Here is a 17,843-nt window from a genome sequence, read left to right on the forward strand (position 1 = left end):
CAGGAGACTGAGGAAGTTAGGAGCTGGTCACCACCTGGCCTCACTGGAGGAGAGGGAATATCCCCAGGAAAAGGATGCTTTCCTGTCTTCGTGGAAGAATTAGCCATTTCTGTACATGTGCGTGGGGGTGGGGAATGAGCCCCGTGGTGCAGAGTGGTAAAGCAGCAGTACTACAGTCCAAACTCTGCTCACAACCTGAGTTCAATCCCAGCGGAAGCTGGGTTCAGGTAGCAGGCTCAAGGTTGACTCAGCCTTCCATCCTTCTGAGGTCGGTAAAATGAGTACCCAGCTTGCTGGGGGTAAAGCGTAGATGACTGGGGAAGGCAATGGCAAACCACCCCGTAAAAGTCTGCCAAGAAAATGTCCTGATGCGATGTCACCCAGTGAGTTGGTAACGATCTGGTGCTTGCATAGGGAACTACCTTTAAGGGGGTGGGGGGAGAGCAGGGTCCAGACAGAGTAAAGGGAGGCATGCACCAAGAGAGCAAGGTAGAGGGAGGTGTACACACGTGATGGGAATTCATCAGGTTCCAATCACGTGCTTTTGAGGCACTGGCTTTCAAAACAACTGTAACGGAATCGATTTTCAGTTGTTTCCAGGGCAGATGACACAAGATCAATGGTAGGCATACTTAAAATCATTCCCTCAGATATGGTAAAAATCTAGTGTACAACAAGGCCTTTTTGAGGTATGCTTAGTTTAATAGTAGTACCTTAATTTCACATGTAACAAATAACTGGATCGGAGCATTCCTATAGCAGATAACACCAGAAAAGGGAAAATATTCACTTAAATAAAATAATTATGTATTTATTTAGTGCATTTCTATCCTATTTCTACCTTCTTCCGAGGAGCTCGGGGGGGGGCATACTTGATTCTCCCCATCTACTTTTTATCCTCACAACAAACCTGTGCGGTAGGTGTTAGCGATGCTAATCCCCAGTTGGGGGCAGGGGATCCCCTAGCTGGGCAGCCTTCCCCCTTCTTCAGGGTTATCAGAAAGTGGGGGTGGGGGAGGAAATGTTCACTGGGCATTATATCCTATGGGGACTGGTTTCCATAGGCTATAATGGAGAATTGATCCATGGGTACCTGGGGTTCTGGGGAGGGCTGTTTTTTGAGGTAGAATCACCAAATTTTCAGCATTGCATCGAGCACCTCTCCTCAAAAAACCATCCAAGTTTCAAAAAAATTGAACTAGGGGGCCCAATTCTATGAGCCCCAAAAGAAGATGCCCCCATCCTCCATTATTTCCAATGGATGGAAGGCATTTAAAAAGTGTGCGGTCCCTTTAAATGTAATGGCCAGAACTCCCTTTGAAGATCAATCATGCTTGCTATTGGCTCCACCCCCAAAGTCTCCTGGCTCCACCCCCAAAGTCTCCAGATATTTCTTGAGTCAGACCTGGCAACCCTAGAGAATAGAAGGTAGATTTATAAATAAAATCTTTATTTTCCTTTTTTTAAAAAAAAGATATTTTCCAAGAGAGTGCCTGGTCTGAGATCACCGTTTTGCTACAAGTGAAGATTTGAGCCTGGGTCTCCCCGATCCAAATGCAACTCTTTATCTCCTACGTCACAATGACTATCGTTAAATTTAATCCCCCAAATCATTTGCTTTGCAAGTGATAAAGTTAGGGTGGAAATGGTGCCTGTTCCACTCATTCTGACGAAGCCTTTACATAACTTACTACATGAAAAAACTGCACTTTAAGAAAAAATCTATCTGTAAAGCTTAAGCTCCAGATTTAACAGTGATCATCTGTGGAAGTAAGAAACGTCAGCTTCTCTGTAAAACTGTACAAACAGAAAACAAACAATACAGTAAGAAAGAACCTTCTCAAATATCACATTTGAGATGGGTGTTAAAAACATGATTTTAAAATACTTTACAACTATTTATCATTCCCAGATTCCCAGACCGCACTAGTCTTCTTTTTTCTGTATTGTAAACCGTTCCATTAGAGCTCTGAAAACATTCCCAGGCAATTTCTGATGTTTGTTTATTAAAGTCTGGATCCCACTCTTTGCCTGTAAGGATGAAAAAGAAGAGTGGGGGAAGAGAAATTAATATTTAAAGATTTAAAATTCATAGTTCATTGAAAAACATTATAACCACTTTTTTGTCATTTTTAATGTAACATAACTCCAAAGAAAACTAAAACATTAAAGGCTGGATTTCACTATTTCACCACTGCGACGTTACTGCAGATAACAACTATTTTAATTCTGAAGATTCAATGAAGATATTTTAAGACAAAAAGAGTCACTGGAAAAGACAATCATGCTAGGAAAAGTTGAAGGCAGCAGGGAAAGAGATTAATAGACTCGACATGAGATTAATAGACTCAAACGAAGCCACAGCCTTCTGTTTTGCAAGATCTGAGAAAGGCTCTTAACAATCAGTCGTTTGGGAGAACATTAATTTGTAAGGTCGCCATATAAGTTGGAAGCAACCTGACAGCATTTAATTCATAGGGTCGCCATAAGCTGGAAGCAACCTGATGGATGATAAATCGCTAAGAAACAATTTGTGTTTCGCTAAGAGAGCCAGTTTAATGTAATGGTTAAGTGTGCGGGGCTTTTATCTGGAAGAACCGGGTTTGATTCCCCACTCCTCCACTTGCAGCTGCTGGAATGGCCTTGAGTCAGTCATAGCTCTCATAGAGGTTGTCCTTGAAAGGGCAGCTGCTGTGAGACCCCACTCAGCCCCACCCACCTCACAGGGTGTCTGTTGTGGGGGGAGAAGATATAGGAGATTGTGAGCCGCTGTGGGTCTCTGATTCAGAGAGAAGTGCGGGATATAAATCTACAGTTTTCTTCTTCATCATCACATGCTTTTTACCTCATGATGAGGCCCTTTTCTCTCCTCAAACACTGCTGTCTCAACTAGGGGGCTTGGAATACGCATTTCTGGGAGAACATTTTCATGCCAAACATGAATCTAACTTTTGAAATCATGGAGAATGTTGAAACGTTATTTGGCCAATGAGACTGCATGGTATACTAGAGGCAAACAAATGAAACCCCCACAATACCTTTTAACCAATTTTATTTATTTTTTAAATGAAAATAGTATCTCTATTGACCAAAAACATGATGAATTTTGTCTGGTTGCATGTCATGTTTTATATGTAGTGGGATTGTTTTACTAGAAATCACTTATACCCAAATGGAAAATCTGGGTCACAGACTTACACCCCGGTTAACTTGATGCTAAATTTTACTCAGTTTGTCATGAAAAAGTGCCCTGTTTGAATGAAAGAGATTTGTGGGAAAAGGAAGAGAAAGAAGAAGAGGAGGAGGAGGAGTCTGGATTTATACCCTCTCAGAGTCTCCGAACAGCTTAGTCTCCTCCTCTTCCTCTCCCCACAACAGACACCATGTGAGGTAGGTGGGGCCGAGAGAGAACTGCTCTTGAGAGAACTGTGACTGACCCAAGGCTAAGGCAGCTGCATGTGGAGAAGTGAAGAATCAAATCTGGTTCTCCAGATTAGTCTGCCACTCTTAACCACTACACCAACTGTCTCTCAAGTTGTATCATTCATTTACAAGATGATAGCAACACATTTTAGAACTCGCATGGAAGCTTTTCTGAGGAAGGGAGGCGAGGAGATTTGGGTGTAAGTAAAGGATGCCATCAAAAACCATCAAAGGACAAAATACAGTCATTCCTATCGGGTTCAGATTTAGAAACACGGAGAATCACAGCTGAAATTGCATTGTACGAGGTCCAGAGCAACGAGGAATAGAAAAGAATAGAATGACTGTCCGCAGCTAAGGTTGCCAGGTCCTTCCTGCCAACCAGTGAGGGATGGCAGGGATTTATCAAGAGGAAGGCCCAAGCAGCATTGTCAGTGCTGCTTAGGCCTTCAATGTCAATGTTGCTTAGACCTTCCTCCTGATAAATCCCTGCCATGTGCCAACATGGTGACGCTCTGGTATTTGGGCAAAAACTCTCTGATGAAAATGACTTCTACCATAGAGTTTTTTGCCCAAATACCAGAGTGTTGCCTGGATGTCGCCCATGTGAAATGACGTCACTGAGCCTCCCTCTCTCTCCTGGTAAATCTACCCCCCAGTCCAATGATTGGTAGAGGGGGACCCCTGCCTACTCCAGGGGGCCTGGCAACCCTATCTGCAACTACACGATGAGGCCTCTAGTGGAAATCTATGAGGAGGAAATCTCCTTCATGTGGAGAGGAAGAGCATGAATGGGGATGAGGCCAAACTGAAGGCTCTGTTTGGCTGTTAGAATACGGTGTAACACAGGGGAGTGCCACCAATACACAGAGCTGACATTACGAGGGTTCTGCCCTTGGGGTTCGGGGAATATAGAATCAACTGAACATATATTATTACACTGTTAATATTATGAAGATACAGAAAAGACCATCTGTTCGATATTAAAGGTTTCAGGGGTTTTCAGACATGTAAGTAAGCCAGAAATTACTATTTGACCCTAATCCGCAGTTCATATTGAACTGTGCTAAATTTTTAACTCTAGCTCATAAAATTTGCAAAGTTAGTCGAGATGTCATTTAGAAGAAAGAGATTTCTTGAGGTTTAGGCTCCAAACAAGTGGTTTAAGGATTGTGCTTTTAATGTTCTTAATGGAAACACTGCAGATAAGTCAATCAAACTTTTTAAACCTTTGTACTAAGATGGTACCCACAATGCTATAACATAGAGATTGTGCTGGTTGCATACCAATAAACTTGACTGATTTGATTTTGACATTATGAGGAAAGCCAAATGGGGAACCAAGTAAATTCTCGCAAGATTAAGCCCAGCAAAAGCCTGAGAGTGTTCTTGCATTTCTACTGACAGACTTTGGCATGTCACCAAAAAGACAACGAACAAAGGTAGCAGCTGCCATCTTGACAGTACTCTTTAAAGATCAGGAAGATAAAAGCTTACCTGTTCTGCCAGTTCCTCAGCAGTTACTTTGGGCTGATATGGAATAGGTTCCCCAAGAAAGGTACGCAGTTTGACAGGAAAGTTCCCATAAAGCGGGACGAGGGGCAAACGGAGATATTCATACACCAACCTAAAGAATTCTTTGTTTAAAAAAAACAACAGAAAAACAAAAAGGGGAACATTAAGAGGAAAACAAATAGAACAACTTGTACAATGCTCTCTTCCGAGGCTAAGTATTGAAGCCACAAAAGATGTCATGGAAGGAGCACGTGGCTGCTTTCTAAATCGTAGCTTTAAGAAGCAGGAGGTTTTGAAACCAAAGATGGTATCATCAAGAATCAGAAATGGCTTTGTTGACTCTGACTCAGTAACATGTACTAAGCAAAAGATTGGTCAACAGAAGTAATGCCTCTTCTGCAGTGTAATTCTCTGCAGAGTGACTCAAGCAGATATCAGCGGGGTTAGATTGCTTGGAGCAGTGGCACCAGGGCACCACTGACACCTTTCCTGTTGCCCACTTAGTGTTTTTAGAAAGTGGATGGGGACAGGTGGGGCTTTTGCCCAACAAGGCTTCTGACTTGCTGTGAAGATTTTTAAAAGCACTAAAGTGTGTGACTGAAAGTAAGCTGCAGGAGCCCCTGTAGGGCTGGCTCCACCTTCTGTGGCAGCCACTGAGTAGCTACTTCTGCCTCCTGTGGCAGCCATTTTGTGACTGTGCCAAAATTCCAAAGATGCCTGCAGGCCCAACCAGACTGGGGCCTCCGGATTGGACTAGCTTTGCATAGGACTGCACTGTTAGGATTACAATCAGGGAGAAATTAACTACAGCACAGATGGTTTTTGAAATGTTGGGCTTTTAAAATGGTTGTTATTTTTAATGCTTTTTATGCTTTTGAAATAATTTTATCATATGTCCCGTTGTAAGCCAACCTCAAGCAAGTTTTTAGAGAGGTGGCATATAAATTTACTAAATGATTTTCTAATTTTTTCCTGAAAAATATCAAAATAAACAATACCATACCAAAGACTACACAAAAGCTCTCAGACAGAAGCACTAATGTAAAAAAAAAACAATAAAAAAACAATAATATGGAAAAAGTGAAGTTGCTTACTTATTCCACCAAGCGATCGGATTCCTTCCCGAACGTTTTGTGTGAACATTGGAATGATGGGCTGAAAGAGGGAGAACTTCCATTAGGGAAAAAAAATGGCCATTTGTTTAAGGTCAGGTATGAATATTTAAATAAACAGACAGACTTTGCTCAGCAGAGTGTTTGGACGAGTGGCAGGATCCACCCCGATATCTGCAAAACAAATTATATTTGCACATTTGATTTATATTTGTATTTTTAAAAGGAGGTCACAGCAGCTTTTGGTCTTTGCTTGCAAGAGAAGCTGTTGAATTAAGGTAGGTGTTTAACACTGTTCAGGCAGCAGGCAGTGGTGGACTGGCCAGGGTGTCAGCCTGCCCGATGGCAAGTGGGCCCCTTTAAACAGACAATATGTTAAAAATATTAATGACCTTTTAGTAGCTTGAAAATATAACAGAAGTTCCAGTATTATTACTGTAATGCAACTAAAATTTACGTTGTATTGACATCACCTTGTATTAGGGTTGCCAGCCTCCAGGTACGGCCTGGGGATCTCCCGCTTTTACAACTGATCTCCAGCTGGCAGAGATCAGCTCCCCTGGAGAAAATGCAGTCTGTATTGACATTTAGTATCTACTGTATAATGCCAGTAATATGTATGAAGAAGAAGATGATGATATTGGATTTATATCCCGCCCTCCACTCCGAAGAGTCTCAGAGCGGCTCACAATCTCCTTTACCTTCCTCCCCCACAACAGACACCCTGTGAGGTGGGTGGGGCTGGAGAGGGCTCTCACAGCAGCTGCCCTTTCAAGGACAACCTCTGCCAGAGCTATGGCTGACCCAAGGCCATGCTAGCAGGTGCAAGTGGAGAAGTGGGGAATCAAACCCGGTTCTCCCAGATAAGAGTCCGCACACTTAACCACTACACCAAACTGCTATATGTACACTGTAATTACTAAAATAGATACATTTATTTCGCAAAAGCATTAATTGTACCTTTTTTCCACTTATTTTTTTTTAAATTTATTTCTTACAAAAATTAAATGATAGCCTTATAGCTGTGGGTGGGCCCCCTATGTCTCCTGGCAACCAATATTTTTAGACCCAGTCCGCCACTGGCAGTAGGTTACTATCATCACCATCATGGTATTGGTGGTACATTTAACCTCCTTCAAGGATGTTACTTTGCTGCTTCACATTATATGACAAATGACATAATCTTAAGGGGGGGAAGTCAGCATGATCAGGCCCGGTGATCTGGGCCATTCTCATCCAGCACCTTCATATAACACATTTTGCAGCCAGATCAAGATAATTTGTCTGCAGCGGTAGAAAACAGCAAGAGTCCAGAAACACTTCACAGACTAACAAAACTTGTGGCAGGACATGAGTGCTCGTGAGTCACTGCTCACTATCTAAAGAAGGGAGCAGTGACTCACAAACATTTTACCCTGCCACAGGATTTGCTTACTGAAGATCTATCGCAATATTACGTTTTTGTGAAATAGGGCCCACTTCTTCAGATGCAAGAGGCGTATCCTATATTGGTAGCTATATATTTATGTGTGAGTAAACAGAAAATTACAAAATTACACAAATATACAGCAGCAGTTCCTAATCTTTTTGGGTGCGGTGAACCATAACTCCAAAATTACTCGGTGCAGTGGTGACCCAACCACAGCCAGCCCAAGGTTTTTCGACACCCAAGGTGAACTACGGCCATGGAACAGAATTCCATTTTCAACAGTGGCCAACCAGATTCTTTTAAGAAATCAATAAACACTGGACAAAAGACACAGCTGTCCCCACTATGAGTCCCAAGGAAGTGGCAGTTTGAAGTATACATGGAAGTTAACATCGCATCCTTTGGCCACCCTCTCCTCCATTACGCCTTCACCACCACCACCCCAAGACTGTAACAAACTCGTTCTAGTAACCATTAAGATATAGAGTTGCCATCCAGTTCCCAGCAGGGGAACCACAAGTTTTGGGGGCTTCTGTTCTCTGCTGGCCAGCCGGCAGGTGGGGAAACCCCCACCCCCAAACAGCAACGTTGCTGTGTGACATCATCATGTCAGGGACATGTGGTGATGCTCTGGTTTTCTGTGGTTGGATGCCAACTTTGCTATAGAGTTTCCCTCCAAAACCAGAGTATTTGCGATGGCATCACATTGGGGACGTCGCGCAGAGCCCTGCCCCATTCCGGAATACTCCTTTCCCATCCCCTACCAGTGCATCGTCGGCACCTGGCAACTCTGTTAGGCCATGTTTAAATTGGTTCTTAATCAAAATGCATATACGGTAAAGAAAAACTACCAATTACTGTATGGTGTGGAAGATACTGTTTCTAGGGTTGCATCGTGGGTTCCAAAACACAAACTGAAGTTTAACCCTTGCCTCAAACCATGCACTGGAATTAAGTTTTGTAGCAGCCACTTCACACACAGTGGTTTTCCTAGAGAGATAATATTCTGCCTTGGGAAATGTTTGGTGTAGTTGTTAAGTGCGCGGATGGGTTTTGATTCCCCACTCTTCCGCTTGCAGCTGCAGGCAAATCACATTAAAATGGCCAAGCTTTCAACCTCAGTAGAGCACAAAGGGGCTCGGGATGGCGCAAGCTGTGAAAGCCCCCCCTAGTTTCCAACTAAACTTAGAAGACAGACGTGGTTCTTTTAACGCTGGGAGGGTTAACCATGTGTGGGAGGGTAGAGCACAGCTGTTTGAGCAAAGCATGTTGCCAGTGATGGACCACTGGCCCATCAGGGTCCGTACTGTCTACTCAGACTGGCAGCAGCTCTCCAGGGTCTCAGCTAGAGGTGTTTCCTCTCACCTACTGCCAGATCTTGTAAACAGAGATGTTCGGAACTGAGCTTGGAGCCTTCTGCCAACTGAGCAGATGCTGTGCCACTGAGTGACAACCCCTCCCTGTTTGTTCCAAACTGCATAACGCTGAGCATTATACACTATTAACCACCTTCAGAGTGACTGATGTGTAGACGTTCGTATGCGTCTGCACTGTGATTGTCTAAAGCAGAGGTGTCAAACGTGCAGCTCAGGGGCCAAATTAGGCCCCCGGAGGCCTCCTATCAGGCCCCCAAGCAAATGGCTGTCATCTGCTTCCTTCTCCCTCTCTCTCTTGCTTCCTTCTGCATAACAGCTTGCTTTCCCAGACTTGCTCAATCACACAGGAGCTACAGAGGCAAGCCTCTATTTTCTCCATTGGCTGAGCTCTTCCCTTGGGGAGGACAGAGAGGAGGGGGAGCTTGCTTTTCCAGGCTCTCAATCGCACAACAGAGCTACTGAGCCAAGCCTTATTTTCCTTCTATTGGCTCCTCCCCTCCTCATTCCTTGGGGAGGCAGGGAAACAGCCAGAGTGTCCTTTGGCCAGTTCCCTCGATCACACAGGAGATATACAAACTCTTTAATTGCGTTGGTCTGTGTCCTTTATAAAGAACACTACCTGGCATTACAGTTTATGACACACATGGTCCTGCCTGACAAGGTCTCATTTATGTCAGATCTGGCCCTCATAACAAATGAGTTCGACACCCCTGGTCTAAAGGCCAAACTAGGGAATTCCATGCTCCTGACTTGCAGGGGATCTGGTGTCATTTTCGAGCACATTTTCCCACTCTTACCCTCACTGTGAGAGGGGGCCAATCCTGCCAAGCACAGGGAGCTGAGGGGTTCTCTCCCCCCCCCACACACTGTTTCCAAGAGGCCAGGCAGTTTCTTTTGCCTCATTATTGTCACAAACCGAGGTGAGGATATGAGAAGATGGTAAGAAGAAAGAGGAGAAGAGAAAAAAGCAATGCAAAGGGGCAGGAGCAGCCATGAGGCTGGGCGGGCTTGCAATCTGCCTTCAGAGTCTTTGTGACCTACTTTGGGGTCCTGACTCATAGGCTGGGCGACACTGCTATAGAGAAAAACTCTGAAAGCCACAGGCCAAGCAAATTGAGTATGAGGTGGACATTTTTGGTGAGAACAGCCTGCCCTTTGGTGTTCCTTTTTACACAATTACATTGGCTTCTACCATGGGCCTGCCTTTGATCAGTGCGCTGACAATATTCAACAGTAATTTGAATGCTGAACGAGCTGTCCTTCTTCCTGCCCAAAATAGCTGCAGCAGTAGTTGATGATCAAACAGAAGTAACAAGCATCTTTTTCTGGTGAACTGTAGACAACATTAGATTTATAACAAAAGTCACAGCACCCCTTCTTTCTCTTCAATGGGGACCCTAAACAGCTTCCAATATTCTCCTGACCTCCATTTTATCTTCACAATAACTCTGCTGAGGGTGTTCTAACTCCTTCATTATTATTTATTTATTTTGCCATCTTGAGGTCAGTGGCCGGTTTTCAAACACCTAGCATTAACTTCAGACAGGGCTTTCATGCAGAAAAAAGCCCAGCAGGAGCTCATTTGCGTATCAGGCCACACCCCTAAACGCCAAGCCAGCCGGAACTCTGTTCCCATGTGGTTCCAGGTGATGTCACTGCACCGCAGCAGAAGGTCCTGGAGAGAAGCTAGGATCCCCCTTGCCGACTCCCACGTAGGACCTGGCAACCCTAAATCAGGGTCATGGGGGGCAGACGGAATCATTGTCTGGGGGGGCCTACGGTGGCTCTTAGCAGCCCTGCCTCCCAGGCAATCTTGTCCCGCAGCATAAACAATCGAGTCTGCTCAGGGGAGCTAAGAGGAGGCCTCAGCCGTATCAAAGCACAGGGAAACTTCTCACGAATGAAACTGGTGGGGTTTTCTTTTTATAATGACTGGACATCTTTAGGCAAGCGTTGCCAAGTAATGGTGTGTGATAACCAATTAACTAGACTCCATTTAACCAATGAGACCATGATGACCCAATGGGACCACCAGTTCTAGAGACCCCCCCCCCCGGCAAAAAAACAAACAAACCAGAAAGCCTCTTCCAGAAGATGAGCCCTTTATTCCAAATATGATGGGTTAGTAGCTGCAGTTTGAGGAGGAGAAATTGTCAGGGGAGTGGAGATCCAGCTCAGCTAAGGCATAAAAATAAGAGTATTTATATCAAGAGAACTTTGCATGCCATCTCCGACAAGAGCCTGTAGGTCCCTCACTTCCACTTGGACAGAAGCAGCAGCTTTGGACCACTCACTAATTACACTGGTTTGAATCTCTGTCAGCTATCACAATACTTTTCATTAGTTTAATAATCTAGTATGAATGTTCCAATGGGTGAGCTGCCACCTTCATCCACCGCCTCCAATCTGCGATTAACAGTGTAGTTCTGTACAGAGTTACACCATTCTAAATCCATTGTAATTTGTGGGCTTAGAAGGATGTAACTCAGTTTTGGATTAACATTGTAAATTCATGAGGAAAGCACTGCCAATTAGCAAAGAAAGGGATTAGGTAGCCAGAAATGTTTGAGACCTTTGTACGCATACGCACATAGACACACTTATACTCAGGGGTCGTTTTGTAGAAAAACAAATGGCGGAGCTCATTAGCATATGCCGCTCCCCTCCCAGCCAAAAGCAACCTGATGCAAGAAAGGAGAGCCCCGGACGAGCGAGGCCTCCTTGGGCAGGCTAGAGATCCAGCCAGCCCAAGCAGGCCTCACTTGCCTAGGGCTCTCCTGGGCCACCGCCCCCCAGTCAAAAAGCCAGCAAGCCACCCATCGTCTAACATCACATAAGAAGTAGAGAAAGGGTGGCACAGGCTTCTCCAGGGGTTAATGAGGGCCACTGGGGGTGTGGCGAAGCTCCTGGTGGCTGGCTGGCTGGCTGCTCTCCTAATCCAGGGATTGTTATGCAGCTGCACCTGCTATTCAATGGACGAGGCAGGTGGAAAGGAAGAGGGGGAACCCTCAGAAAGGTTCAGGAGCTGTGCTCCTGTGAGCTCCTGCGGAATCAGAGACCTGCTTATACTTAATATTTCCAGGCTAGGAGTTATTCTTCTGGGCTAAAAAAAAAAAAATTCCAAAGTCCGCCAAAGGCACAACACTGACAACAATTAACAAGTTTTCCCAGCACCAATCAATGTGACCAGTCGACTCTCTGATCCATCTGGGCGTACATACAGCCTCATCTGGGAGCTTTTTGGGACTTTTCACCACCTTGGGAGTTATGGTATTGGACTTAAAATTTAGATTACTGCAATGTATTTTAATTAACTGTTTTTATTTGGTTGTAACCTTCCCTGAGCCTGCTTGTGGGAGAAAGCAGGCTAGAAATGTGATTAAATAAATAAATAATCGGGAAAGGGAGCATACGCTTATGCACTTGCCAAAAATCTTTCAAATGAGCCATACTGAATGCACATATGTTGGTCTATAATTTATTCATTTGATTTTATATACATTTGATTTTAGTATACACAGAGAGAGAGAGAGCTTTGGAATTAGAAAGATCAAAATCGTTGGAAGTTTCTACAAGAACCTCTGGACCAGGGGATGCCAAACTTGCTTAACATAACAGCCACAAAGATTAAATGTCAGATGTTTGAGAGCCACAAGGAAGGAAGGAAGATGGGAGAGGTGGAAAGAAAACAACTTTAAGTGCATTCTCCAAGCCACCAGCTGGCTTGGCTTGGAGAAGTGATTTGAAGAGAGGAATTCCTTCTCCAAGGCAGTGGGGACTTTGAGAGCTACACAATATGTGTGAAAGAGCCACAGTTTGGCCACCCCTGCTCTGGACTAACAGCAAGAATCCTTGCATATTTTCAGACCCACAACTGAACTGTGCTCATATGGGGGTGGCTGGGTTTTGGGGGAGTTTTTTGGTATTGCTCACCAACCTATCCAGAGCTATAATTTACAATCTCTGGAGAACCTCATGACAAGTGGATGAAGGCTGCGCTATGTTTGCCAGCAAGAGTTAGTAATAGTTGGAGCAATCAGGTGCAGAGATTTGACTCGGGCAACCAGTTCCACAGAAGATGGAATGTCAAATAAATTCCTGACATGCCTAACTGTTAACTTTCTCTTTCAGGAGCAGGAGAAGGAAGGAAAGAGAGCTCAGCTATCCTGATTCTATCTCTATCCGGTCAATGAGGTGGAACTAGTGGGAACTTGGAGGGAAGTGACTCCATAATGCTGAAACTCTTCATTCTTTATTGGAAAGCTAAAGGTGACCCTAGTCAAACACCTGAACTCCCCCCCCGCCTTTTAAAAACTTAAAGATTTGATAACTAGATATCAACCACAAGTGTCCAAGATGGGAGTTCCTAAAGGCATCATCGTCAACAGCACCAGTGACAAAAGAAGTCTAAATGGCCGGGGGGGGGGGGGGGTTGGTAGCAGGAACTTCTTTGCATATTAGGCCACACCCCCTGATGTAGCCAATCCTCTAACAGCTTACAGGGCTCTTAGTACAGGGCCTACTGGAAGCTCCAGGAGGATTGGCTACATCAGGGGTGTGTGGCCTAATATGCAAAGGAGGTCCTGCTAGAATTCCTTACAGGGCTCTTTGTACAGGGCCTACTGGAAGCTCCAGGAGGATTGGCTACATCAGGGGTGTGTGGCCTAATATGCAAAGGAGGTCCTGCTAGAATTCCTTACAGGGCTCTTAGCACAGGGCCTACTGTAAGCTCCAGGAGGACTGTCTACATCAGGGGTGTGTGGCCTAAGATGCAAAGGAGTTCCTACTACTACTACAAAAAAAAGCCCTGTAAATGGCCACATAAAAAAAGAAAATTAGTGATAAATTTAAAAGTCCAAAAGGACACACAGACATGGAATTATGGGAGAAGGGAACAGTTCAGGATTTTTCTGTACTATGATATTCTGCAACAGACTGAAAAATGGAAGTTTCAAGAAGCAACAATTGCATTCAGGAGCATTAAGATGCTGCCACAACATTTTGACTGATTAGCAAGAGAAGGGAACGGCAATTGTTGGGACACCATCTCAGCTTTGTATCGGTATCCTTCCTGCCAGTAAGGGCTGGGTGTGACCAGAGACACAAGCTCTTTGGCTCCTAGCCTGTGAGCTGCAGTTGGAAGAACTGGCTGTGAAATCCCAGCCAGCCCAAGATCTATTGTAGTTTTAAAGTCTGGTGTGTTTCTTTTGTTGTTGTCACCTGCTTTGGACATCCCTTTTTTTGAAATATTTAACCAAGTACGTCAGGAATGTGGATAAACCTAGAGAACATCCCCCACTCCTCCCCGGTTGGATAGCGCTCAGTCAGCTACTAGGGAAGAGCAGAGGACAACTATCCATGGTGCTATTCTTAACAATGCAACTGGATTAAAGACAACAGGTCACTCCATTGCTGATGTGAGTGAATTCACAACAAAAACTCAAAGCTGCTCAACTTACTAGGGTTGCCAATCCCCAGTTGGGGGCAGGGGATCTTTCAGTTTGGAGGCCCTTCCCTTGCTTCAGGGGTACCAGAAAGCAGGGAGGGAAATCTATCTGGAGCTCTGGGGGAGGCTCTTTTTTGAGCTAGTGGCACCAATTTTTCAGCACAGCATTTAGTGACTCTTCTCAAAGCACCCCCCAAGTTTCAAAAAGATTGGTCCAGAGGGTCCAATTCTATGAGGCCCCAAAGAAGGTGCCCCTATCCTTCATTATTTCCAAACGGAGGGAAGTCATTAAAAAGGCACATAGTACCTTTAAGTGTGATGGCCAGAACTCCCTTTGGAGTTCAATTGTGCTTGTCACACCCTTGCTCCTGGCTCCACCCCCAAAGCCCCCAGATATTTCTTGAGTCAGACCTGGGTTGCCAAGTTCAATTCAAGAACTATCTGGGGACTTTGGGGGTGGAAACAGGAGACATTAGGGGTGGAGCCAGGAACAATGGTGTGACAAGCATAATTGAACTCCAAGGGAGTTCTGGCCATCACATTTAAAGGGACAGCACACCTTTTTAAATGCCTTTCTTCCATAAGAAATAATGAAGGATAGGGGCACCATCTTTTGGGGCTCATAGAATTGGACCCCCTGGTCCAATCGTTTTGAAACTTGGGGGGTATTTTGGGAAGAGGCACTAGATGCTATACTTAAAGTTTGGTACCTCTACCTCAAAAAATAGCCCCCCAGAGCCCCCAATACCCACGGATCAATTCCCTATTATTCCCTATGGGAATCCTTCTCCATAGGGAACAATAGAGTGCCCAGTAGACATTTCCCTCCCCCCACGCTTTCTAAAGTGGGGGGAGGGCCTCCAAACCAGGGAATCCCCTGCCCCCTCCCTCTCTCACACACACAAATACTTACTGGGTCTTGTTCCTGCAGAACTTTACTTCCTCTGAAAACGAAAGCAAAACAAAGGGAGGGGCCCTTCTCCGACGAAACTGTTACTGACCTTTCCAATGAAGTCCTTCCTGTTTCCTGCTCAGCCTTAAAGGCACACGTTTTAAAAAGGGACCTGTTTGCAGGTTTCTAAACCTGCAGGAGCTCTAAAACTATATGATGACTGTGGGGGTGGGGGTTCCCCCCGCCAGCCAGCTGGCTGGGGGAGGGGGGAAGCCTGTAAAAACAGGGGATCCCCCACTGGGACCTGGGGATTGGGAAGCCTAGTCAGACCTGGCAATCCTTACAATAGGAACATGGAACCTGAGAAGTATGAATCAAGATATGCTCTAAATAGTAAACTGAGAAATTGTATTTATTTATTTATTTATTTTATATCCTGCCCTCCCCACCGAAGGCAGGCTCAGGGCGGCTCACAGGTTAGGAAATGGAACATTTCTGGGAGTAAGTGAAGTAACGTGGACTGGATGAGGATATTTTCAGTCAGAAAATTACAAAAGTGTTTTATGCAGGAAAGGACAAACATGGTAGAAACGAGGTCACTTTAATCGTGAGGCAGGATACAGCACAAGCAATTGGGCTACAATGCAAAGTCTGATTGAATAACGTCCATCAGATTTCACGGGAAACCTATCAATCTAACCATTATTCAAGTTTACCCCTTAACTGCAGATGCCAAAGAGAAAGAAATCGAAAGCTTTTATGCTAGCATCCGGGAAGAAACTGATCACACAACTTAAACAAGATGCAATGATAATCGTAGGTGACCGGAACACAAAAGTGGGGATCAAAGTAGAATCAAATATTGACAGAAAATTTGGGCTGGGGACACGAAATGAAGCAGAGGAGTGGCTCATAGCATTCTGTGAAGACCTCAAGTTATTCACTGCAAACACAGGTTTTCAGGCAACTGAACAGACAACTGCATACATAGACATCGCTAGAAGGCCAGTCAAGAAATCAAACAGATTACATAACTGGAAGCAGAAGATGGGGGGGCTCTATTCCAGGGGTCCCCAGAGTGGTGCCCATAGGCACCACAGAGCCCACCAACTCCTTTCCTGACGCCTGCCAAGTGCTGTTAGGAAATGGGTGGGCCCAGGTGGGGCTCTTGCCCAGTAAGGCTTCTGATTGGCTCTGCAGATTTTTTTTTTTAAAAAAATGTTATTTTGGCAGCAGCTGCCAGCCCAGCATAAGGATCTTCACTGTGGGACTGAAGGCTGACCACAGCAGCCATTTTGTGGCAAGCTTCACCTCCTGTGGCAGCCATTTTGTGGATGCACTCACCACACTATGTTAGAATTCCAAAGGTGCCCCCAAAGCTCAAAAAGATTGGGGAACCCTGCTCTATTCTCTCTGCTAAAACAAGACCAGGAGTCAATTTATGACGCAAACCACGGATTGTTAATAGCGAAAATTAGATTACAGATGAGGAAAAACACCAAAACATTCACAGTGCCAAAACACAATCCTGAACCGTTTAAAGACCATGTAAAGAAAAGATCTGCATTACTAAGCTGAAGTGAATAGGAATGGAAAGAACTATGGGCTGAAACCAGAGACATTAAAAGACTGCACAAAGACATGACCTGGATAGCCCAGGCAAACCCGATCGATCTGATCTCAGAAGCTCAGCAGGGTCAACTCTGGCAAATACTTCGATGGGAGACCTCCTTGGAATACCAGCAGTCAGGAGTACAGAGGCAGGCTTTATTCAGGCACCTCCCTGAATATCCTCTAGGCCCCAGTAGGAGTCAGTCACCAGAGGTCACCATGACTTCTAGGGGCACTCACACACAGACAGAGGAGGAAGGGAGGGAGGAAGAAAGAAAGAAAGAAAGAAAGAAAGAAAGAAAGAAAGAAAGAAAGAAAGAAAGAAAGAAAGAAAGAAAGAAAGAAAGAAAGAAAGAAAGAAAGAAAGAAAGAAAGAAAGAAAGAAAGAAAGAAAGAAAGAAAGAAAGAAAGAAAGAAAGAAAGAAAGAAAGAAAGAAAGAAAGAAAGAAAACTATTCCTGTAGCCAAAATAAATGAAAAGCCTCAATGAATGGCTCATGAAACTCTCAGAATTGCTAAAGATAAATGAGAAGCAAAAGTGAAAGGTGACAGAAATAGAATCAAAAGTCCAAATGCAGCATCCTAGCAACTTGCGCAAAGAAGCAAAGATAACTATCACCAGTATGAAGAATCAGAAGAGAACAAAAAACAACAACAAAAGCAAGAGCAAGAGACCTGTTCCACGAGATCCAAGAAATCAAAGGGAAATGTAAAGCAAGGTGAGGCATGCAGAATATCATGGAAACATACTACCTGAACAGGTCAAATAAAGAAAAGATGGGAACAACACACTGAACAACTATGCAGAAGAGATTGAAGGATGACAGATTCCTTCCAAGAAGAACCTTTGGAAGAAGGACTTACAGTTTTAGAAAGTGAAATGAAAGCTGCACCGAAAGGAATTGGAAGCAACAAGTCACCAGGGCTAGATGGGATATCAATAGAGCCATTTCAAGCCTCAGAAATGGAGTCCATCAAAACCTTAACAAGAATATGCCAACAAACATGGAAACAACAAACATTGTCTTCATTCAAATTCT

The 17,843-nt window shown here is 44.5% G+C and overlaps 1 protein-coding gene across 2 annotated transcripts in view; it reads right to left on the minus strand.

The window, feature by feature from the left end:
• Nucleotides 1-681: 681 nt before the first annotated feature.
• LOC132567049 (monoacylglycerol/Diacylglycerol O-acyltransferase-like) overlaps nucleotides 682-17,843 on the minus strand; it is a 51,680-nt gene continuing 34,518 nt past the window's right edge. For both annotated transcript variants that reach the window (XM_060232643.1, XM_060232645.1), the window contains exons 5-7: nucleotides 6,033-6,093; nucleotides 4,921-5,060; nucleotides 682-2,031 (exon numbers count right to left, since the gene is read on the minus strand). In XM_060232643.1, coding sequence (XP_060088626.1) covers nucleotides 1,927-2,031; nucleotides 4,921-5,060; nucleotides 6,033-6,093 — 306 coding nt within the window. In that variant the 3' untranslated portion in view covers nucleotides 682-1,926. The remainder of the gene's footprint in view (nucleotides 2,032-4,920; nucleotides 5,061-6,032; nucleotides 6,094-17,843) is intronic.

The sequence above is a fragment of the Heteronotia binoei genome, chromosome 2 (assembly GCF_032191835.1).
Source record: "Heteronotia binoei isolate CCM8104 ecotype False Entrance Well chromosome 2, APGP_CSIRO_Hbin_v1, whole genome shotgun sequence".
Taxonomy (NCBI): domain Eukaryota; kingdom Metazoa; phylum Chordata; class Lepidosauria; order Squamata; family Gekkonidae; genus Heteronotia; species Heteronotia binoei.